General features: G+C 35.8%; 1 protein-coding gene across 8 annotated transcripts; it reads left to right on the top strand.

The window, feature by feature from the left end:
- Nucleotides 1-257: 257 nt before the first annotated feature.
- Nucleotides 258-24,361, top strand: BNIP2 (BCL2 interacting protein 2). Of its 8 annotated transcripts, XM_038580577.1 has the most exons (12): nt 258-456; nt 7,312-7,418; nt 8,444-8,511; nt 9,422-9,589; nt 11,224-11,400; nt 12,785-12,887; nt 13,810-13,941; nt 15,244-15,330; nt 15,454-15,552; nt 16,264-16,299; nt 18,936-18,983; nt 24,191-24,352. In XM_038580577.1, exons 2-12 carry the CDS (start codon nt 7,369-7,371, stop codon nt 24,261-24,263), a joined length of 1,041 nt encoding a protein of 346 aa, XP_038436505.1. In that variant the 5' UTR covers nt 258-456; nt 7,312-7,368; the 3' UTR covers nt 24,264-24,352. The 8 variants fall into 8 exon arrangements, with proteins under 8 accessions (XP_038436505.1, XP_038436506.1, XP_038436511.1 ...); XM_038580578.1 differs by lacking the exon at nt 16,264-16,299 and having other exon boundaries at nt 24,191-24,350; XM_038580579.1 differs by lacking the exon at nt 24,191-24,352 and having other exon boundaries at nt 259-456; nt 18,936-23,587.
- Nucleotides 24,362-24,405: the final 44 nt, after the last annotated feature.

Below are 24,405 nucleotides of genomic sequence, written 5' to 3'. Positions count from 1 at the left end.
TGGCGATTCTTCCTCCCCTACTTTCACCCATTCTATGCTATAAAATTATTCTAAGGATCAATAAAGCCCACAGAAGGGATGTAGAAACGTCCCTTTGAGAGTCGAGGACCGGGTCTCAGCGGGAGGAGAGGAGGCGCGGCCAGCCCGGGCGGAATGCGCATGCGTCAGTCCGCGCGGCCGAGGGGGCGGGGCAAGGGCCAAAGACGCCCCGCCTCCGTCTCCGCCGGCCCCCGCGCCCGAAGGAGGTCGGGATTCCGTCACTTCCGCCCCGGCGGCTGTCTGCGTCCGGGTCAGCTGCTGTCGCTGCGGCTGTAGCCAGGGCACTGGGCCCGGGTCTCCGCTGCAGTCCGAGGGGAGCGGGCTCCTCTCGGCGCTCCCTCCTGCGCCCTGGCCGTCAGCCCCACGTCGCCGGCCTGGAGGGGCGAGGAAGACGAGGGGGCCAAGGCTTCCTCCGGGGTGAGTGCGGCCCGGGAAGGCTGGGCACGGCGGGGCTGGGCTGAGAGCAGGCCTGCGGCGGACGTCTGAGGGGTGCGTGCCCCCCGGACAGCCCGAGAGGGGAGGCGCGGAGGGCTGCGGATGGAGGGGGCCGCCGGGGAGCTTGCCCGGGACGCGCTTCCCGGATCCCCGCCCAGCTTAGGCCCCCGCCCTTGGCTCGGCTCCTGTTTGCCTTAGCTAGGCTTACCCGCCACCCGGCCACCCCTTTTCCGTTTGTGCTGTTGTGTTCGGGGCGGGACTTGCCCCCCCTCCCCCGCTGGGCCCCCCTGCACACCCCCTGGTCTGGGTGCGGTGACCGGGCCGCTTCGGTCGCGTATTTAAGACCAGCGTCAGTCCCGGTGCAGAACAAAGAAACTCGGACGTCTGCTGTGCCCAGTACCCTCGGGGAATAGACGCGGAAGCGGCCCTTGGTAATGAGGGCTTTAGAGGGCCTTCCTACGTATAAAAGCCCAGTTCCTGCGTGGATTCAGACATCAGCTTTTGCTTAATGGTTTGCGTTTCCTGGGCGTCTCTCATGCAGCTGGAAATCTCCTAGATCAACTCCAGTTAAATCAGGAATCTGTTCGGATCTGTTAACGTTGCTTTGAAACTTCCCTCGTCTGCCAGTTGGCGGGAGCCCTCGGAGAGCACAGCTTTTGCCCAGTTCCTCCTGGTTGACATAGTGCCTGCCTTAGAGTTTAGTTGAGTGAAGTGTGTGATTGCACTTTACAGTTGCCTTTTTTTTTCCCCCTCCTCCTCACCTTTTTAAATTAGGATCTCTATTTATCTTAGTGCCTAGTTACGTTTTCAGCGAAACATATTCCTTCTCTAAAATTTTATAAGAATTTCTGCAACTTGTAAATGGATAACTTCAGTTACCCCGTTTAGTTAGCTTGTATACTATCATCTTGATGATCTTTGGACACCTTTTACTTAGTTCTCGTCATTTTACATTTCTTCTAGACTATTCTTATTTTCATAATCTCCTCTATTGCCGCCTCACATTGTTGGGCTAATACAGGAAGTATGACAGGTCCACTTCTGCAAACATGGATCTTGAGCTAGGTGGTCATTAGTCAGTGCTGTTGTAGTCTTTAAGCATTAGAGGACCTTTGAAGTTAAATGTAACCAAGTCTGGCATTACAGGCTTATGCTGTATAAAGTTGCCAGTGAACTGGAGACAGTGTGCTGTATTAGAAACAGGCTGCATTTAATCTGGGACCCAAAATGTAGGGTCATTTGCCTCATATGTAAACTAAAACGGGGATAAATAACACCCATATTTCGTACCTCACAAAAGTTGTTGATTGGAACATACCAGATGATGAATGTACAAGTGGTTAGTAAATGCCAAAAGGAAAGTGGTTCTTTTCTTTGCCTTTGGAGTAACGCCAGTAGGAGCTGTGATGGAGGAAGGCATCTAAAACAAGGAAGGCCAGACAGAGCTGGCAGAGGGAGAAGCAGGCTCCCTGCGGGGAGCCTGATGCAGGACTCGATCCTGGGACTCTGGGATCACACCCTGAGCCCAAGGCTAATGCTCAACCACTGAGCTACCCAGGCGCCCCTGTAATACAGTATTATTAACTATAATCAACACGACACGCTATACATTACATCCTTAGGATTTATTTTATAACTGGAAGTTTGACCCCCTTCACCCATTCCTCCAACCCCTCTTCCGTCTGGCATCCACCAGTCTGTTCTTTACATCTTTGAACTTGGTGTGTGTGTGTGTGTGTGTGTGTGTGTGTGTTTTAAGATTCCACAAGTAAGTGAGACCTTATAGTATTTGTCTTTCTCTAACTTACTTTACATAGCATAATGCCCCCAAGGTCTATCCATGTTGTCCCAACTGGCAAGATTTCATTCTTTTTATGGTTGAATAATATTCCATTGTATATGGATACCACAGTTTTTTTTTTAAGATTTTATTTATTTATTCATGAGAGACACAGAGAGAGAGAGAGAGAGAGAGAGAGAGGCAGAGAGGCAGAGGGAAAAGCAGGCTCCATGCAGGGAGCCCGATGTGGGACTCGATCCCGGGTCTCCAGGATCAGGCCCTGGGCTGAAGGTGGTGCTAAACCACTGAACCACCCGGGCTGCCCTGTATACCACAATTTTTTAATCTATTCATTTATCGGTGGAAACAGGTTGCCTCCATATCTTGGCGATTGTAAATAATGCTGCTATGAACATGGGGCTGCATATACCTTATTGAGATAATGATTTTGTTTCCTTCAGATAAATACCCAAAATTGCTGGATCAAATGGTAGTTCCTTTTAATTTTTCGGGGAACCTCCATACTGTTTTCCATAGTGGCTTTACCAACTTACATGCCTATCAACAGTGCACAGGGACTCCTTTTTCTGCACATCCTTGCCAACACTTGCTATTTCTTGTCTATTCAAGAACGGCCATTCTGACAGGTGTAAGGTGACATCTCACTGTCATTTCGGTCTTAGAAACTTGTATGACCCTGCTTTCAAGGAAGCAGTGACAAGCGTATAAGATTTTTCTGGAGGTGTTTTGGTGATCTTTGTAAACATAAATATAGACTGGTCTAAAGTATTTTCCAGTAACACTACCAGTGCTGCCAGCCTCCTAGGGAAAAGTGAACACAAATACTTAGAATGAAGCCCTTCTGTTTAAATGCAGAAGTAAAAGACTTGCCTGGACATTTCCTTCTGCCAACTATAATTGATTTCAGCATAGATGGTAGTTACTAGCACCTATTCTAGCAGCACTGTTAAACTACATAATAGTAAAGTGGCATGTAAGATTATAATTTATAATTCAGACAGTTGTAAATGTGATTTTAATATTTAATTTTTGCTTATATTGCTGAGTTTATAGGGAAATCCCCTTCTTTATCTTGGTTGAATTTACTGCCACACCTCCCTTCCAGAAGTTGTCTCAGGAGGTAATCCATTCTCCTTGATTTTTAACCTCACTGATGTCAGCCGGTGTTTTGAATTTATCTGTATGCCTTCTGCTGGTAACTGGCATAAGCAATCATGTGCTCCCGGTACCACCAGTATGTTGAGAAATCTAGTTATTCTTGTTGCATTTGGTTATTTTAACAAATAGCATCTTAAAGTGTAATTTCCTCCATTCTAATTTACCAAATCTATGAACAAAAAATGGGAAACAGCCACAGTTAACTTGTGAGTCAGTGGTGTCCTGATTTCCTTCAAAGTGGTTGTGCTTATATTGCTCCTTTCTTGTTTGTTTCCTGTTCTTACAGCTGCTGATGATTAAGTGCTTCCAAGAACAATACTCTCTCAGTTGTTTGAACTTTTTGTCTACCTAGTGTACTTTTCTCTCTACAATTTATGGTGAAATAGGCAAGATTGAGTCTGTCTGCTGTCTCCTGCTGGTTCTGTTTAGCTTAAATAATTATCCCCAAACTAAATATCCATGTCCATGTGCTGTATTAACATGACATGCTTCAATATGATTTTGAAATAAAAATTGAATGAATTGGCTGAAACACTTGAGTTATTTTCAAGTGATAAACTTCTTCAAGTAGTAGGGGAGCTAAAAGACATCATTTGTCTTATAGAATTTCACAAGTTACATATTTCTCTTAGAAATAAGGAATAAGGGCAGCCCCGGTGGCGCAGCGGTTTAGCACCACCTGCAGCTCAGGGTGTGATCCTGGAGACCCGGGTTGGAGTCCCATATCAGGTTCCCTGCATGGAGCCTGCTTCTCCCTCTGCCTGTGTCTCTGCCTCTCTCTCTCTCTCTCTCTCTCTGTGTCTCTATGAATAAATAAATAAAGTCTTTAAAAAAAAAAAGAAATAAGGAATAATTTTACCAACAGAAATTGATAATTGCATGTATGTGGGTTGCCCTAAATATTTTCATTACACTTTTTGAGAGTAAAACAACAGGAAGCCTATTAATGTAGTTTAATAAGAAAAATAAGCCTAAGAGGTAGAGCAAAACAATGGCTTGCTATCCAGTGTCGTACCTTATAATAGTCTTACTTGTAACTAACATTTACAGGCTTATGTGCCATGCACTGTGCTAGGTGTTGGGAATATAGTGATAGCAACTTTCAGTCTCTGCTTTTATTTATGAGATATTAAATATTTTTCTAAGTATGTGGGATATTTGAAAAAGGCAACAAGAACATCCTGATATTTTTCCAACACATACAAAAAGGTAAAACAAAATAATGGAAACTTTTTCTGATTATTGAATTTCGGAAGTATATTCGCTTTTAAGTGATTACACAAGACTTCAGAAAAAAATTGAGTACAGTGAATTAAAAACTTCTGAAAGAGATAGTTTTAAACCTTTAGTGATAGTGTTTCAGTCTCACTTGAGAATTAATTTCTAAGTTAATAGGCATTAAGTATTTGGGCTTTATGGCCATAATCTTTTGGTCTTTTATACTAGTTCTGTGTTCTAAATAGAAGAGATTGGTAAGATAGGTATCCTTTTTTTATTTTCTTCTTTACAGAGAAAGTTACCATCAGAGAACAATCTATAAAGTGATCATTGAAGACCTGTGTTAAGATGTAGTCTATGTATGTATTAGAAACAGAGAATGTGGTAAAGAACTCAAGATTGCTATATTTTAGGTGTGTTTTCCATTAATTTCTCAACATTGCCTGGCTCAGTGTTTTCCCAGAGAAGTAAAAATGACTTACATATGCAAATACTGAGTTTTCCAAACAAATATGTTGGTGAAGAAAAGAGCATTTGCCATTTTTTTCTGTGCTTCACAGTGGGTCCTTGAAAATTTAAAACTTTTAAGAATGTGTGAAACCCTTCCCTGAGCATAAGAATTCAAACTGAGAAGAGAGCCTCCCAGATATAGTTTACCGTGTGAAATCTAACACTTTAGAAGATTGCCAGTGTGATTTTGTTGTTGTGCTAGAACATAATACTTTTTTGTACAGCTTTGTACATCTTTTGAGTGTTGTAATGACAGCAAATAAAGCAGCTATAAACCACGACCACATCTTTAATTTTTTAATTTTTTTAATTTTTATTTTTTTATTCCAGTATAATTAACAGTCTTATACTAGTTATATTAGTTTCAGGTGTACAATATAATGATTCAGCAAGGTTTATGTAGGTTACTCAGTGCTCATGATGATAGTATACTCTTAATCCTCTTCACCTCTTTCACTCACTTCCCACTCACCTCCCCACCAGTTCTATATACTTGTCTTGTTTTTTTGTTTTGTCTTTTTATTTTGTTCATTTGTTTCTTAAATGCCACATATGAGTGAAATCATACGATATTTGTCATTCTCTGACTGACTTTTTTCACTTAGCATTATATCCTCGATCCACCCATATTGTTGCAAATGGCAAAATTTCCCTTCTTTATGGCTGCGTAATACACTAGTGTGTGGAGATATCGTGTCTTTGTTTTAGAAAACTAATTGAAGTGAATGGGTGTCACCATTTGTTTTATTTGAAAGTTTTTTAAAGTTAATATACATGATTTTAAAAGTCAAATAGTTTAGGATTTACTATGAAAAGCATCAGTCATTCTCACCATCTCCCCCTCTTTCTTCTTCCACTGGGGCCAACCACTTTTTGCTTAGTTTTTAATACTTGTAGTGATACTTTCTATCTCTTAAGAAATACATATTTATTGCTTTTTTTAAAACAATAACTTTAGGGACGCCTTGAGCATCTGCCTTTGGCTCAGGGCATGATCCTGTTCCCAGGATGGAGTCCCACATCGGGCTCCCCACGGGGAGCTTGCTTCTCCATCTGTCTATTTCTCTGCCTCTCTCTGTGTGTCTCTCATGAATAAATAAATAAAATCTTTAAAAATTAAAAAAGAAAACCAATAACTATAGTCCTCTAGTGACTTGCTCTAATGCAGTTGAACTAAATATTAGCTTATTATCTTATCCCCTAAAGAAAGTATCACAGTTTTTGTTGCACTCATTAACCAGTTGATCTTTATGACTTCTTAAATAATCTTAAACCTCTAGTTCTTATTCCATCAACCAAACCAATCTCTGCATTCTTCACTTTGTAAAGTGAGGATGTAGGCACCCACACCCTTCCTTGGACAGACTAAAACTAAAACTGAATGGCCTAGGTTAGCACATATAGTTGCAGGAGTAGAAATATTCACTAAGTTCAGTGTCTGAAAACTTACGCTGAACTACATGAGAAAACTTTAGTATAGATACGTCATATTCATTTACTGGATAGTTACTGAGTAGCCTTCCTTACGTGGCTCTGGAATTATGGTGTTGAAGCTACACAGATGGAAGTATAGAAAACAGCACACATGTTAATTATACTTCAATTTAAAAATGTTAATTATACCTCAGTTTTAAAAAGATACAGGATACATACCATTTGGCTTTACTGAATCATGGATGTAAATGTGATTTATTAGTGTTCAGTTTCTAGGATCAACTTCTATCCAGAGGACAGAAAATTTAATTATGGGTCTAGAATAGAGAATATATTTACTTTTATTCTTTGTACCGCTCACCACCGTCCCCCCCCCCCGCCAGTTGTTTTTACGTAATTCACAAAATTTAATAAAATTTAAATCACAACCTACGACACACATGCATATATGTAACTGAAAACATATTTTCACTGCGTAATACCCTTACAACAAATAGTACTTACTTCACTAGTGTGTGTGTGTGTGTGTGTGTGTATATATATACTCTGAGTTTCATTCTTTATCTTTTTTTTTTTTTTAATGGTAGTTGCAGCTCAATAAATTGATTTCATAACCAGGGTGGAAGTGTGAACTAAGGTTTAACTCTGTTGTACCTTTTCAGCAGATAAAAAGTAACATGGTAAATACATTGTTATAAATTTTTCTCTTTTCACAGAACATTGGCTCTCTGGATTATCAAGAGTTTGTAGTTGATATTGAATCTAAACTGAGGATGGAAGGTGTGGAACTTAAAGAAGAATGGCAAGATGAAGATTTTCCAATGTGAGCAGTACTTTCAAATGAAGACAAATTTAAAACAAAACTTCAAAATGTCTTTATTGAGATACCACTTATTAAATGAGTATTAAACTTCTTACAGAAACCCAGTATCAAAAGGTGTTCATTTGATGCTAGAAAATGAAAATTCCAACAGTTAGAGGAATTATCTTATACCTTATCTTTCACTAAATATGTATGTGATGTTTCATAATCTTTTATTTTTGTTTCAACATTTAAATTTCAGAATGTTGACTGTTACAAAAAATGCTTAAATATGGTATTTCTTAAGCTGGAGTCTGAGGGGTTCCTGGAAGAAGGGAGTCTTTGGATGTAAGGATTATTAAATTTTGTGCTTCCATTTTAAGGAAAAACTTATTAAATAAAAAGGATTTTTTAGATCATCTGGCCAGCTACTTTGGTTTGCATTTGTATTTACAATTGTATTGGTGCCAGCTGGGTTAAGAGAAAAAGGGCAAAGGCAGACCTTATATTTAAATGGTGCTTCCATACCATCTTGGTCAGAAGACCATCCCAGTGCATAAGAAGGTGAAGGTCCATTAACAGAATATGGACGGCTGGTGGGAGTACTAAGTCATTGCATAGCACATGGTGATAATAGTAGTAATATAGAAATGCTGAGCTCAAAAGAATTGTAGCCATCATTATCACACTCCCATGTAAGGGACAGTTTACCACACATTGTATTATATATCACATTAAACTCGTGCATTTGAGTTCTATGCTTTTTAGGTTGTTTATAATTTTTAGATTTGTCTTGTAGTTGTATTTAACAGCAGTTACATAAGGAATTTATATCTACTTTTATGTGCTACTTATGTAAATATGTAAATCATCTCTGATAGTCTGAAAATTTTTTCTTTAAAAGTCATTTGTAAATTACTGAAGCTTTAGAAACTATTTTATTCAGTTTTCCACATAATTGGTTCTCTAAGATATTTTTAATAGCTCTTTGAACTTCAAAAATTTTTTTTAATTTGTGAATTAAAAATTATGTCTGTATCTTCTAGACCTTTACCAGAGGATGATGGTATGGAAGCAGATATTTTAGCTGTAACTGGACCAGAGAGCCAGCCTGGTAAGAACTTGGCACTTTGGTTTCAATGAAATGGTAGACTTTGTGCTATTTTTGAACACATTAATTTGTCAAGGAAAAAAAAAGAATACTTTTTGTTCTATTATACAGAGCCAAAGGAGAAGTTGAATGTTTTAAGAAAGCATTTTTTTAATGCTTTGGAAATTTAACTTTCCAAAAGCATACCCTTAGGTTTTGGAAATTTCTATCATAAAAGGTTGAGAGGAGATCATTTTTAGCAGTAAAAACTCACTATAATGTCTGCCTCTGTTACTTAAAAAGATATATCCTTGCTGGGATATGTCGTCTTGCCATGATATAGAAGCAATAATGATCAAAATCCAAGGTTTGTAAATTAATACTTTGGGATTGTGTTTGCTTAATGTTACTTTTCTTAAGAATGAAATGGTTAGAATTTTTCCCTTATTTGGGGAGCCTGGGTGGCTCAGTCAGTTAAGCTTCTAACTCTTGATTTCAGCTCAGGTCATGATCCCAAGATCATGAGATCAAACCTTGTGCTGGGTTCTGCACTGGGCATGGAGCCTGCCTATAATTCTCCCTCTTCTTCTGCACCTTTCCCCACTCACATGCTTACACTCTTACTCTTTCTAAAAAATATATAAACATTTTTTTAAAGATTTTATTTATTTATTTGAGAGAGAGACAGCGTGAGAGAAAGAGCACAAGCCAGGGGGAGAGGGAGAAGCAGAAGCAGATTGTTCACTGAGCAGAGAGCCCGACATGGGGCTCGCTTCCAGGACTCTGAGATCATGAGCAGAGGCTTAACCAACTGAGCCACCCTAAAAAATAAATACTTAAAAACGTTTTTTTTCTCTTACTCAAGTTGAGCATGTAAACATTTCTTCTAATCTATTGTTCACTTTTTTTTTTTAACCCATTCCATACTCGCTAGAAGTTAATGGAAATAAAGTCAGAAAGAAACTCATGGCTCCAGACATTAGCCTGACCCTGGATCCTAGCGATGGCTCTGTGCTGTCAGATGATTTGGATGAAAGTGGGGAGATTGACTTAGATGGCTTAGACACACCATCGGAGAACAGTAATGAATTTGAGTGGGAAGGTAAATTGTTTTTATCTGACCTGCATTAATAAATGTTTGTGTCTGTATACATATGTGTTTTTTTGAATAGTGGTCTCCTATTAGGATAATTGAAAATTTAAAAGTTGATCATGAAGCTAAAATCAATGGTTAAGGGATTGTGTTGAAACATGAAGTTACTCATTTTAAAGTTCCTACTATATTATTGTTACTAAGATAGGAAATTCTGCTAGCACTCAATATTCTCATGACTTTCAAAACCTATTTTTAGTAGATGACACAAGTGGCTTTATTTTCTTTCCTAATTGCCCAGTGTTGTAAAGTTACTTTTTTTCATGTTGCTTCTAAAATACTCCTAGTAACTATGGCATGTTCTTTTATTCCATCAGTCAGCTAAGAAAAAAGCTTTGAAGAGACATGTACTATAGGGAATATGCTAAAAAGTAGTTAAGGGTTTACAGAGAGAGCTCTGAAGGGTGATTTTTTTAAACTAGGTTTACCTGGTAGTGCTGTACCATGTAAGCAGCCAGCATGATTCATGTATCCTCTTGGTCCCCAGACTTTACATTCCTTCTCATCAGTTAGTTTGAATTCAAAAGAATTGACATGTGTTTTGCTTTGATGGTTTCTTTAGTTAGATAATTGCTGGGTACAGTGTCTTTGTATAGTTGTTTGTATATTCCATCTTTAAAATGATTTTTATTTCAAAACAGTGTTTAGCACTATGTGTCTTATCTGCAGTAAAGAGTAAGATCCTTGGTATGCTGTATCTTTGTTCCTTTTTTCTTCCTGTTTTACTGGTTCAGTAAGCACTCCAGTAATAAGCAATATTTTAAAAAGATACTGAAATAGTTTTCTGCCTATGTGTTTTGTCTCTTCTTTCTTTAATGCTGCTGTAGTCATTTCCTGGAAGGATATTTTCCGTTAACAGCTTTATCTTGGAAACAAAACAACTAACATGCCGTAGGTTCCCCCTTTCCCCATCTTTTGGTAAGGACTATAATACTAAAATTTCAAAAATCATTACTTCATTTAAAATCCACTAAAATGCAATCTTGAAATATAAATTACACCTAATCATTGGTGCTTCTGCTTTGGCTAATGTCAATTTAAAATAGAGTTTTGCATGTACACTTCAGAGTATTCTCAGTAAATTTCTGCTCAATAAAACTGATCAATGATAAATAATCACCAACTGGTTAACCACTTTCTATCTGATATTATAGTGTTTGGGGAATAATTTACATGCTTAGTAACAAACAATTAGCTCTCAATTGCTTTAAATAACCTGTAGTGGTAACTACCAAGAACAATGTTGTAAATAGAATCTGGAATGGCATTATAAGACTGATGTACTAAGATTTTAATGGCTTATGAATTATCTTTTTTGAGCTCATGAATATACATTGCACTGTGATTAGGTACTTTCTGAATTAGGCAATACAAAAAAAGTTAACCACGATTTCCAAAAATGTAAAATGGCCTCATATCAATAACAAGCTTTTTTCTCTATTATAGAAGAAATACTTAAAATTCCAAAGAAGGTATAATGAAAAATTCTCTGAACAATCTAATTAGATAGTAAAGTGGTTAACATGTTAATTTGATTTTTATTGTATAAAAATTTGTGATTCAAAAACTTTTTATTTTGACAGATGATCTTCCAAAACCCAAAACTACTGAAATTATTAGGAAAGGCTCAATTACTGAATACACAGCAGCAGAGGAAAAAGAAGATGGACGACGCTGGCGTATGTTCAGAATTGGAGAACAGGACCACAGGGTTGATATGAAGGCAATTGAACCCTATAAAAAAGTTATCAGCCATGGAGGTAAGAGCTATCAAAATTGTCCTTATTTTTTAGTGCTGTATCAGAAATGTAAATGCATAAAGAAACTCTCCCTTGAGTTAAGAAAAATATGTAATAAACATTTATCATTCATTTTATTTTTTTAAATTTTTATCATTCATTTTAGAAACAACAGATTTGAAGTAAAAGGATAAAAACAAATTTAAAAATCATTAGTACAATAACACAGTATATTCAAAAGAGTATATAGTGAAAACTATCTTTCGCCCTATCTCTAGACATCTCCCCCTTCAACACTGGGACTTTCTCCCCTTTTTATCCATGCATTCTCCTCTGTATTTCTGTAGTCTTTATTCATCTAAAAGCAAATCACTTGAATATTTGCAGTTACATTATTCCGCCTAATTTAATCCTATTCAGATGAAGAAAACAGGTTAATCTGGATCAGGAAGTCCACCGATTTGCATTAATTCAGCTAGTTCTTAAGAAGCAAATTGTAAGGGCTGCCTCATGGTTTAAACCTAGTGTCTTTCAGAAATAGTGCTTTGTTTGGATTAGTGGGAAATAATTAGGACCATTTTATCCTATTGAATTATCACAGTGTTTTCTAAGAAGTTGAGAAAGGTATTAAAGATGCTAATGTTCTTGAAATGTTTAAACCTTTTCAGTGCACGTTTATAAACAATAGAAATGAAAGTTAAAACAATCTGTTACTGGATACAGCTTATTATCTAGAGATTATAATAAACATACACATTTTAACACTTTTTCTTCAGTTAAATAGAGATATGATCTTAGTTTTTAATACTCTACAAGTAATCTACAAAATAGTAGACATTGTTGAGTGTAAAACTATTTTTTAAAAAGCACCCACTTTGGGACTCCTGGGTGGCTCAGCAGTTGAGCAGCTGCTTTTGGCTTAGGGCGTGATCCTGGGATCTGGGGTCGAGTCCTACATCAGGCTCCCTTCATGGAGCCTGCTTCTTCTCCTTCTGCCTGTGTCTCTGCTTCTCTCTGTGTCTCTCATGAATAAATAAATAAATAAAATCTTTTTAAAAAATAAATAAAAATAAAAACCACCCACTTAAACCATTACTTGCATAAGATTCTTTTATTGCAGACCTTTTTGTATTAGGCTTGCCTGGATTACATCACTTCATTTGTCTATTTGCTAAAAATAAGGCTGCCTTTCTGATTGTGCCACTTTAAGTGGCTTTCTGGTTTTTATGCCCACTGTTTCCTCTTCAGGGGTTAAAGATCTTTATAAAACTATATGAGGTTAAAAAAGAAACCATGCTTTTTTGATCAAAAAATTTGTGGATCATGAACCACTGTAGTCTATCAACTGTACAGATTTCCTCTGAAAAAGTAAAATCATGCTGGTGATTTTAAATTTCTTTTTCAGGATATTATGGGGATGGATTAAATGCCATTGTTGTGTTTGCTGTCTGTTTTATGCCTGAAAGTGGTCAACCTAACTATAGATACCTGATGGACAATCTCTTTAAGTAAGTATATCTTCACAAAAAAATTTGGACGGAATTCTGGTTAATTAATCTCCAATTTAAGGAAGTGAATTTAACTGGGAAAAGATTATAATTACCCCCATTCTGCTTCTTTTAGTCCTTATTCTTTGGCATTATGAAACTATTCATTTTCCAACTCAACAGAAAAATTGTCAGTTTAAAACTGGAAGGAATATTTTAGTTTATCTGTTCCAACTTCTTTTTTTTTTATTTATGATAGTCACACAGAGAGAGAGAGGCAGAGACAGGCAGAGGGAGAAGCAGGCTCCATGCACTGGGAGCCCGACGTGGGATTCGATCCCGGGTCTCCAGGATCACGCCCTGGGCCAAAGGCAGGCGCTAAACCGCTGCGCCACCCAGGGATCCCTGTTCCAACTTCTTTATGTTACATTTGAGGACACATTAAGTGTAAAGAAATTACTTTTATCACCAAATCATATGGCTAAACTGTATTTACTCCCAAAAAGCCAAATGTAACTGAACTGATTTAGTTCTATTCCCACGGAGTCATTCTATTTCTTAAGTTAGTGGTGTTTTTAAAAATCTTACTGAGGAAAAGTTCAAACCTAAATAAAGGTAAAGAGAAGTATATTGAATTTTTGTGTATGAATCATCTCCCATAATTAATCAGTTTATACTTCATTCTCAGAAGTGCATGTTCTTCCCATAGTAATTTTGAAGCAAGTCCCAGAAATCATGTCGTTTCCATCTATAAACTTTTAAATATGTATTTCTAAAAAAATTACTCTTTTTTATATATAATCATAGTACTAACTAAGGCAGTTCTGAAGTTTTAGTTGGCTTTGCTGTCATTAAAGGGGAAGAAAGGGCATTATATAATTTGGATAATTTTGTTTGGTTTTGCAAAGCAATATTTAAGGATTAAACTTATTTGTTTCTACAGGTATGTTATTGGCACTTTGGAGCTGTTAGTAGCAGAAAACTACATGATAGTTTATTTAAATGGTGCTACAACTCGAAGAAAAATGCCCAGCCTGGGATGGCTGAGGAAATGCTATCAGCAAATTGATAGAAGGTATTGTAAATACACATTGAGAACTAGTCTGAATAATTTTTATAATAGCTTTATTAAATTTTATTTCCAGTTGGCACTTAAAGACACCATAATTGTATTTGTTAATTTCATATTTCTGTTTTTTCAATTCAGTATTTTAGAATATCGTGAAGGAAATTAGTTTTGATCTGTTTTATAAAGAATAATTCCTGGGATGCGTGGGTGGCTCAGCTCAGGGCCTGATCCTGGATTCCCAGGATCGAGTCCCACATCAGGCTTCCTGCATGGAGCTTGCTTCTCCCTCTGCCTGTGTCTCTGCTTCTCTTTCTGTATCTCTCATGAATAAATAAAGTCTTTTTAAAAAAGTAATAATTCCTTAAAACAAACCTATAGAATAGTTCTTTATTTCTCCTATTTATACCACGTTTTTCCTATAATTTACATTTTGGGAGAGGGTGGAAAACATTTCCTGTTTTAATACATTCTGTTTTGCCTAACTCATAGTGCTTAGCATATTTTATGGTTTTTAAGATGCTTAGCTTTAATCTTACTTTGGAATGAGCTCCAGGGGAGTATATTCTCCTGGGAATTAGTCATCCTTACTGATGGAAGGAACTTTGAATCTCCAATTGGTTTGATTTGATTATAGCTAATTTGAACTTATTTAATGAACTCCGACTCATTAGTAGTTTTCTCTAAATACCTAGACATGGCATGGGCTAGTTCTTATGATTTAAAACAAAACAAAACAAAAAAAACACCTAATGACCACTTTATTTGTGGAGTATGCATGATAAAACAGCAGTGTTTATTTGGTCTTTTTAACCATCCAGGGTAATCCTTTAATTTTTATTCAGAATTTTAGACTCCCTAAGAATGTGTTAGATCTGATTTACATTTCCTGTTCCTGTGGTGATCTGGACTCCCAGCTTTCTGCCTGCACAGTGCTTTTTGTGGTGATTGAAGAAATGAATACCAGTTCCGTTCTTGTCCTGAAGAATGAAAACAGCTTACTTCTGTATTCAGTATTGACAGAATCCTAAAAACAAGTGAATGTATCTAGGAGACATTTAACAACAGGCTGTACCGTGGACAAAAATTTAACCAGATGAAATAAAGTTCATCTCGTAGCAGTAGGAGAGACCATCAGAATTGAAAAGTGTATTTTCTCATCTTTAGGCATATCACATCTAAATGAACTTTAGGATGAGGGGGTTTTGTGTAAAGTTGCGCATACTTAGTAATGCCTTACCTTTTCTTCTAGCATTAGACTTTATAGAGCTTTTAAATTTTTATTTCTTTTTCTTTTTTTTTTAACTCCAGGTTACGGAAAAACCTAAAATCACTAATCATTGTACATCCCTCATGGTTTATCAGAACACTTCTAGCTGTTACAAGACCCTTTATTAGGTAATTTTTTGAGAGCACTTTAAAAAAGAAAACCATAAACAAAAACACAAAGTCCTTATATGAATTTCTTGTCACTTTTGTTGATCAGAATATTGAGGTAATTATTTTTATTTTCTTCCATAGCTCAAAATTCAGCCAAAAAATTAGATACGTCTTTAATTTGGCAGAACTAGCGGAACTTGTCCCCATGGAATATGTTGGCATACCAGAATGCATAAAACAGTATGTTTTGTTTTATTTCTTTAATTGTATTGGATCTTTATATTTTGATGTGCAAGAGGTAAATATTTTTCAATATTCATTTTCACTTCCTATATGATAAATATTTTGTAACTGCTCTTGTTTTTATAAACTAAGGAAAAGGGAAAGAAAGAATTGTTTTCTAGCACCTTCCCCATAAGTCACCATTTTCTTCAGTGTATCAACTGAAGAAGCAGGAAGGATTATTTCTGGTTGTGATTAATTTTTATTTTTAAAGACTATTTACAGTCTAAGGTGATTTCCTGGTTGGTCATTAGTAAAGAACATTCTCCAAACTTAAACATGCTGCTCTCCAAATTTGAATAAACCCATCCTAGCATTGAATAATCCCATTACTGAAGAAATACAATATTATTTATATCAGCCTAACTTTGGTTCATTCCTTTGGAATTTGGTAGAAGGCTATTAACATAAATCCTTCGGTATCACACTGCTGTGATGTAGAAAAAGTTTTTTGGTCTACTAATTTAAGGTTTAGTCTGTTTAATGTGTCAAAGCCAGATTTCTTTGGTCAGTTTTCACTTTCTACATAGTGTGCTAAATATTTTTGGTTTTGCCTGCAGACTTCTATGAGCTTATTGTCGGTGCTTTTTTTTTTTTTTTTTTTTTTTTTTCAAATTTTGTTCATCTTTATAACATGTATATTTACTGAAATAACTCTTCCCTACCAAGGTATGAAGAAGAAAAGTTAAAAAAGAAACAAAAAAGGTATATGCACACCTTGACTGGGTTGCATCTAGACTAGTCCATTTGCATTGCACAAACTAACTCTTCCTTATTGGTTGGTTAGCTTGTAGACAAAGATAATAGCATTTGTAAATATAAACATACCCCAGAATCCAAATACAGAGTGAATCCAAAGTTCCTGATGCTGAATATGGCTTGGATTCACCCTGTTCTAATACCATTTTAATGCCAATTAGGAATTAAAAGCCATAACCTCTCCTCACTTCTTCATGTTATATATACTGATGACAAAACCAGAGCATTTTTGCTAAGAATGTTATTTGGAAACCCAATTCCCTCTAAGGCTGTATCTGTTTCACCATATTGTTTAAATGTCTATCTAGTGCTTTTGATAAATACATATGTACTTTTTTAAAGAATTGGTGTATTTCCCTGGGGTTTATGATTATATTTGCAATGCACATATTCTTTGGCTAACCAACATTGATTTCCCTATGTGCTTAAATGGCCTGCTAACCAGTCAAATTCTACATATGATAAAATACCTAAAATTCAACATACCATTAAATAGTTAAACACTCTGCTTTCCATCTTTGATTTTGAATACTGCTTTGAGCATAACAAACTATTAGCTATTAATATCTCGGCTTAGAAGATGAAAGGCAAGGTATAAAATAGTTACCATTTTATATAGTAATTTAGAACTGTAGGATTTGGAGTTGACTTGTTAATGGATTTTTTTTTTTTTAATAATGACAAATTAGCAAAACAGCTTTAAAACAGCCTCTCTTAAGAGTTAAGGTGAAAGATTTGTTATGTAGTTATTAACACTAGCTATTCTAAGGAAGTAATTATAAGGAACTGAAACATTCTTTGAACACATTTTGACTCTGTTGATGAGCAAGAATTCAGCTGACCATGTGATGGAATCATAGCTTTACATTTTTTATGACACTTAGTGTAACAAACACTTTAACATAGAGATGTGGACAGTAATTTTAGATACTGTTAATTTTTTTTTCCTTTCTAGGTACTAGTGTATACTTGCCAAAGAGATAACTGAAATCAAAAATACAGTCTGTAATTGTATATTGAAGCCAGCTGCTTCATGGATTTCAAAATGAATTGCCTTTGTTGATAAAATCTGCTGTATTTGTGCCTTTTTTACGAAGTTCTTAGTATTTAATTACCTGGAATTTAGGTATCAGAAAACAGTGGAACAATACTTTTTATTTAAATATATTGCTCAATACCTACCAATACTGTTATATCTTTATTTTTTCCCCTTTTTTTTTACTTTTGTTTAACCTTAATAGAATCATTACGTATATGTTTCAGGTACTTCTTAATTTTTGCACAGTTTTTTTGTCTTAAAAAAATAAATCCTTGTCAGCTTGAAAATGGTAACAGTCAAGTTTTAAAAATAAAGGAACACGTTTTTAAAAATTTAACAGAGGCTATATGTGGAGGAGTGTACTTAAGGTGAAATCTCTATGATGAGTACCTAATAAGGAGGCTTCAAAACTGAGCGTGGAAGTATAGTAGTTCTAAATGTTGTAGATATTTCTTTCAAACAGCTCAGTGCAAGTGTAGCAAGAGATCGCAATTGTTAAAATGTTTGTTTAAAAATAGTAGTTTAAAAATAAAGCAACTGTGAAATTAGTTCATAAATTTATTTCAGATGTCGAAAAGACTAGATGTACATTGCATGTCTTATCAAGACTATATACCTTTCAAACTTCTGGTACCAGCATAAAAAATGTTTTTAGATGTTATTAATCTGGCTTTACCACAGACCAAGACTTTTAGGCCTCATTTACTAAATGTTCAGGTGATCCTAGTAATGGGTGGTGGTGATCATAGTAATGGAAACAAGTATGAAAAGTATCTTCGTATATTATACCAAATTGTTTTAAACTCCCCTCTATCAGTAATTCAAACAAGTACAAATATAGTAGTAATAGACTGTTGTACATTATCTTTAAAATGTTGTTTGTAATTGTGTTGTAATTAACATAATTCTTCTCATCCCCACTTGCCTAAATTTTGATGTGATCTCTATACAACCCACTACTAATCCAGTCTGATTTTTAACCACTTCTAGATATTTCCAATTATTAAATTTGATGGCTTCTTACTATCAACATAAGTGAAAGGCATTTATATTCTAAGTATACCAATAAATTTTGGAGAATAACTATGGTTTCTATAAATAGGCATTTTTATCACTGAATTTAAAAACATTGATCAATTGGTGGCATTAGTGGCATTTTAATATTTCAGTTAAGAAAATCATTTTTGAGGGAGATGTTTTTCCTGCCACTCTCATCACTTAGATCTATGCCCCACCCATGCTGCAGTGCAAGATTTTAATTACCTGTTGTAATTTGAACTTTTAATAAAGTTAATTTGGGTATTTGTAAAATATTTTATAGCCTTTAGGCAAACCAAGGGTCACATTTCTTGCCAGTGTCCTCTTGTCTTTAAAAATTATCTTTCCTGGTTGGGGAAATGTTTGGTAACCTTTTTACTATGTCTGCTTCTTTGCAAAGCTTTGTTTTTAACAGAATAATATTCTATGCTAAAAGTAGTCACAATTATCAGAAAATTGTCTAGTTCCTGGTGTCTTATTATCTATATCCTTTTTCATTAAACAGAGTTGATCAAGAGCTTAATGGAAAACAAGATGAACCGAAAAGTGAACAGTAAGTTTGGCGTCTAGTCCAAACAAGACTGAAGAATGTGCTGATGAAGCAGTGCTCTTTTTTGCATTTATAATGCATTTATTGGCCCTGATCTTTATGTAACCTGTTACAAAATTGACTTGACTCTTCCTTAATGGACTTTTGTATAAGGGACTGTTCACTGCTGTATTGGTTTGCAAATCTCTTGAATTTAGCTCTTTTCTAGCTAATTATATTGTAATCATTTATATTTTATATTGCTAAATAGCAGAGAACCACACTTTATATAAAGCAGTTTTTGCATTTGTTTGTTGAATGATGCATCATCTTCTGTAAAATATTTATATGCCTAAATGGTAAAGGAAAGAGATAATATATATTTTTATGTTTCTGAGCAATATTTTTTAATGTATACCTGTCTTGTGGAAGAATATGCAGGTAAATAAGACCATGATTTGTAAAGTGCATGTTCGAAGTTTTGTTTTTGTAAATGGTTAGATACATTTCCTGGGTGACTTAGAAAACAGAGTTGCTCATAAAGTGAGGGACAGTTAAACTGGTTCTCATGAATACCCAAAGGTCATGTACATAATCTAAGTAGATTAATACTATCCTAAGCCTTTTTTCTCATTTAATAGTGTTTCTTAATTCAGAAGGGCAAATACAAATGTATTGCACACTTTTTCCTTTTTAAACTTTCAAGACAAGTCAAAAAGCCATTTTTAGAACTAGAGAATTTAAGAGGCTAAGAAGTGGGGTTTGTATATATATATGTATATATGGGACATTTTATCGTCTGGCCAAAAGTCAGAACTTTAAAACTTTTAGGTCTGTTCTGTTCACTAATGTGAAATAAGCTGTGTCCAGGGTATCACTCCCCAGAGTTTGTGAGTGCAGTGTAGTATTCAGAGAATGTGATGAGTTATTCACTGTCACTATTTTTCTGTAGAAAATAGGGGCTGCTTTTTCAACTGCTCTCAATGTGGGCACTTTACCAAAATACTTGTGTTTCTCAGTTACTTAAACTTGATAGTAGGTAGTTGTTTGACCTAATCAGATGTGTGTATTCACATTTTCTGTTGAATCATTTTGACAGTACTGTAAGTTATTTTGTAAGTCTTAGCGCATCATTATGCTAACATCATTATGCTGTCTTGGACGACATTTAATACAAGCATATAAAGTTTTTGTTTAATTCATTAAGTACCTTGACTTATATTGAAGTACATTGTACTGAGGTGCCCAATTAGAACTTAATTACCCACACAATCATCCTGAAACAACAGATTGATCTGTCATGTTTTGTGACTCATACACACGTGAAGAAATTAGTTTTCCTACAAATGTGAGGGTACTATCACACCCCAGCCCTTCCTATAAGATAATTTACAAAAGAATGTCCTAGGCTAGAAAATTGAAGCAGATGAGAGCTAAGCTTTTAGGATTTATTCTGTCCCAGACTGAACACACATGTGGCGTTTACCATTGCCATTTTTCATATAAAGCTTCTATTAAAAAAGAGAATTTTCCTTTACTTTTTGTCCTCTTCAGTTATAAACTTGGCATGTTAACCTAAGTCCAGTTATGGGAGCTGGAGGATTCCCAGAATGAGATGTTCCTCAGCAGCCTTCTGACTTTCACATGGATCCTAGCAGCCATAGGCAGATTCTAAATTAATGTCATTATAGCAAATAAAGCCAAAACTATTACTGCTTGCTCATTCCTTAAAAACAGTTTGTGTTGAAAAAGCAAACTAATAACAACAATTTAGGTATTCCTTCTGAATTTACCATATGAGAATTATGAATAAAGAATCATTGAATTTAATTGTTATTAGAGTCTATATCTATAGACTTCTTTAAGTAGTCTTTATCCTGTTCAAAATTTGCTGAGCTTTTTACATAGGTAGTTTTCCTCCACATAAAGTGCACAGTTCTTCAGGTTCAACAGTTTATTGTGTTTATTCACTTTTGCTTTTGCAAGCATTGTTCCTAACTATAGATACAACTTTTTGCAAAAGTGGTGCATTTTCCTAAATATTTTTTTTAAGTACAAATAGCCTTTAATCTATTAGAACATTAAAATTCAGAAGGAACAGTGTTAACGCCTGGGATATAACAAAAGGAATGTGCTGTGAATCGTTCGATTAAAAAAGACACCTGCTCTAACCTACACCTTAATGGAATCTTATAGGGACATGCCCTGTGATAAATGTTTCATTACTATAAGGCTTAAAATCATAACTGGTAGGTTAGAGGAAAAGCACACTTAATGAAGTTTGTTATTTATAATGTGTTACTATGTGACATTTCCCCTATATCATTCAATTTTAATTTTTGATTGCTGATTGAAGTGAAAGTACGTAAAATTGTATTATTTTTATCTTTCTGTTGGGATCATGGATCTAACTTAACTGGTTTAATTTGATTTTTGTCACTATAGTTTGTTATACTTGGGCTGTGAGTGCCTGTTTTTAATCAAATTTTCTCTATATAAAGTAATTTGCTTGTGTCCTGCCTGGTTATATTCCTAAGAAGCATCAAGGAAAATGCTATATTGGCCTTACACTTGAAGCTTAATAGCCATTAACTGGGGTGAGGGGGTGAGAAGGATAGGATTTTAAGGAGGGCCTAGGGGGTAGTTTGAAAGGAAGATAACAAAGCAAGGATATAGGAGAAAGAGCTTTAAAGGGATAAAGAGTAGCTCTAACTTCAGATGTCACTGAATGTGTCCCTGTTAAGGGAAGTGTACTGTGTATGGCAGCTCTGTACACCATGTAACAGGCTTTCTGTATCCAACTGGAAAACCTGCAGGCTTCACACAATATGAGTTACGACTGGAGTGAAGGGGGCTGAGAATATATTTAGATAATGAGAATTTATATTTTCCCCTGCTTTGTCTCTTCATAGAAGCAAGCTTGAACAGAAAGAGTCAACAATTACAGTGCTCAGATTAAAGTTTAAGACTAGGTTATTTTTCATATTTTATGGTTGGTAAACATTAACGTAGTTTTCCAAAATGGACAGCACAATTTAATAACTGCACGGGATACTGAAATTTGCTGATTAACAGGTATATATCAGTGGCTAGAATTTCCTCAGCTGCGATTTCAGGATTTAAAAAGGTAAGGGATCTGCTGCTTCATAAGATACTTCTAGATGACTGTAGCATTACTCTTTGGCTGTTTTTATGTGAGTGCTCAGGGAATTTGGAAGTGTTTGATTTAGTGCAGAAGGGGCTTTTTTAGATTTCTTCAATTGAGAGGTAAATTAGTATTAGGATATTACTGGATTGAATAGGCCAGTTTCCTGATATCAGTAAAGGTGTATATAAGGTGACAGTAGCTTCATCCTTTTTTCCATGTTATATGTGGAAAATTACTAACATTGCTCCATCAGAAGGAAGAAGATAGGCTGAAAATAGAGATTTGCTAATCCATTGCATCTTGTTTTGCTTATTTTTTCTCATCCTATTTAGATATTTGAGAAATGGGTAACCTCAAAAGGAAGGAATAGAGGAGTTTCTGTGCATATTAGTTAGACCAACTATTCTTTTAGAGTTTATCCTTGTCACAGGGAACAGGAATTTGTGATTTGAGTTGCTGGGGGAAAGCGTGAAGAAGTTAGACTTGCCTGAGAAGGTCAGCTAGTAAGGGAAGTGGGAGATTATCTACTCAGTGTTCTAAATGTACAGAAGAATTATCTAGGGAGCCCTTCACTCATCTCTTCCCCATCCCAGAATTGTGAATGAATTAGATCAGTGGTGAGTCCCAGTGATGTAACTTTCCTTTAAAGGTCTAAATGGTATTTGAAAACAAGTAATGTGTTGAGCATGAGAAGTGACACTAAAATTTGAACATAGCTGTTACTTTCTTGCAACTATGTATGATAAAGATCTACTCACTTATGTTTTGAGAATTACTTTTAAGAATACTTTGAAAAGGTCACATGAAGCACTTAAACATCCAATAAAAATCAAGGGTTTAATTAAGCTTTCAGATTGATAAGTATCCTGAGCTGTTAGCTTCATATAGCTGATTCTATCTCGCAAGACATTCTACAAGAGTTTAAAATATTTACATTTTGAAATCTTTCTGTTTTCACAATCACTATGGCTAAGGAGGAACTTGGAAAATAATACTAATTAGCTATTCCACTGTACTTCTTGTATGCGAACTTTCTAAAGTTATACCCCTTAAACTGTTTATTTACATAAACCTCGCTAAGTAAATATTGGAGGTGTTCAGAACACTATTCACATAGAACACAATTCAGAGTATGTTAGACACCTACACACTTTGATACAGATTTCAAAAATTCAAATATTTATCTTAATGTAAGTTCACATGCTGCCATTTAGACACAGTGTGCTGTGACCATTTCACTACTATTCAGTTGATGTTGCCTAGCTTGGTGCTTTCATTTTACAGTGTGAGAAATTCAGTTCTGATGACGTGTGCAAGATGTTGATATGGTCCCTGTAAGAAATAATAGGGTTGGTCTTGATTTACTAAGGACATGTGATCTTTTATTTTCCTTTGACTTGTTAGGAATACAGTGTCCTGATTTGTTGCACATCATATTTTTGCAACGTTAATGAACTTAAATAAATTAATTGGAAAGTTTGTTTTTGACTCATTACATTTTTTTGTCTCCCATTATGCGACTAAGTTTTTACAGTGAATTATCTCATAAGCCTTTCAAATAGCTTTCGACCATTTTCTGTAGTCTGGGTGCTACTCCCTATTTGTCAAGGAAGTGAGGTGTCCATCCTGCTTGAGTTTTAAACATTACCTTAACTATCACACTTTGTACTCCATAGTTTAGAATCATTTTCGTAGTGGGGAATCCAACAGTAAAATCAGTTCAATAAGTGGCTGAAAACATGGCATAAATGAGACTGTTTAGCTTACAGATCTGCTCGGGAGATTCCACTTAGGAACACTTGATTATGTCTTTACTCCGTAATCACTGTTCAGCTGTTTAATGGCAAACGGCTGTCCACATATTGCTGCCTTTAATCCACATTTAGGATGCCATTTGGATTTTTGTAAACTCAATGTATATTGAAATGTTTATCTTCCATTAGGTACAAATTTTAAATACGGATTTTTCCCACATTAAAATTCTTAAGGAATCACAAGAGCTTGCTAGGCTAAGTGAATATCAGCCCTGTTTTGAGTGGTAAAGAAATCCTGCTCTAATCTTCGCAATTTGTCTTCAATTTAGTATTGCAGGGTCTTCAACAGTACTACCCCGAACGTACTTCAGGCCTGCGATGTGGCTGCCCTGGCATCCCTAATCGCGTACCTAACAGTGGATAAGAGGAGTCTCTCTAAACCACAATTCCCTGACGACGATTTAGTAAACCTGGTGAATCACCCGGAAAGGACGGCAGCCCCGCCCCTCGCCGCGCCCGCCCCTCGCCGCGCCCGCCCTTCCTT

This window comes from Canis lupus, chromosome 30 (assembly GCF_011100685.1).
Source record: "Canis lupus familiaris isolate Mischka breed German Shepherd chromosome 30, alternate assembly UU_Cfam_GSD_1.0, whole genome shotgun sequence".
Taxonomy (NCBI): domain Eukaryota; kingdom Metazoa; phylum Chordata; class Mammalia; order Carnivora; family Canidae; genus Canis; species Canis lupus.
Note: the sequence above shows the minus strand (reverse complement) of the source record. Positions and strands in the feature narration are given on the sequence as shown.

What these genes read in the sequence shown, in the direction of transcription:
- BNIP2 (XM_038580577.1), top strand. Translation starts at nt 7,369, where the DNA reads ATGGAAGGTGTGGAACTTAAAGAAGAATGGCAAGATGAAGATTTTCCA. An exon ending in CAAGATGAAGATTTTCCAAT is followed by an intron (nt 7,419 to 8,443) that starts GTGAGCAGTACT and finishes TGTATCTTCTAG; the next exon opens with ACCTTTACCAGAGGATGATG. An exon ending in GATGAACCGAAAAGTGAACA is followed by an intron (nt 18,984 to 24,190) that starts GTAAGTTTGGCG and finishes TCTTCAATTTAG; the next exon opens with TATTGCAGGGTCTTCAACAG.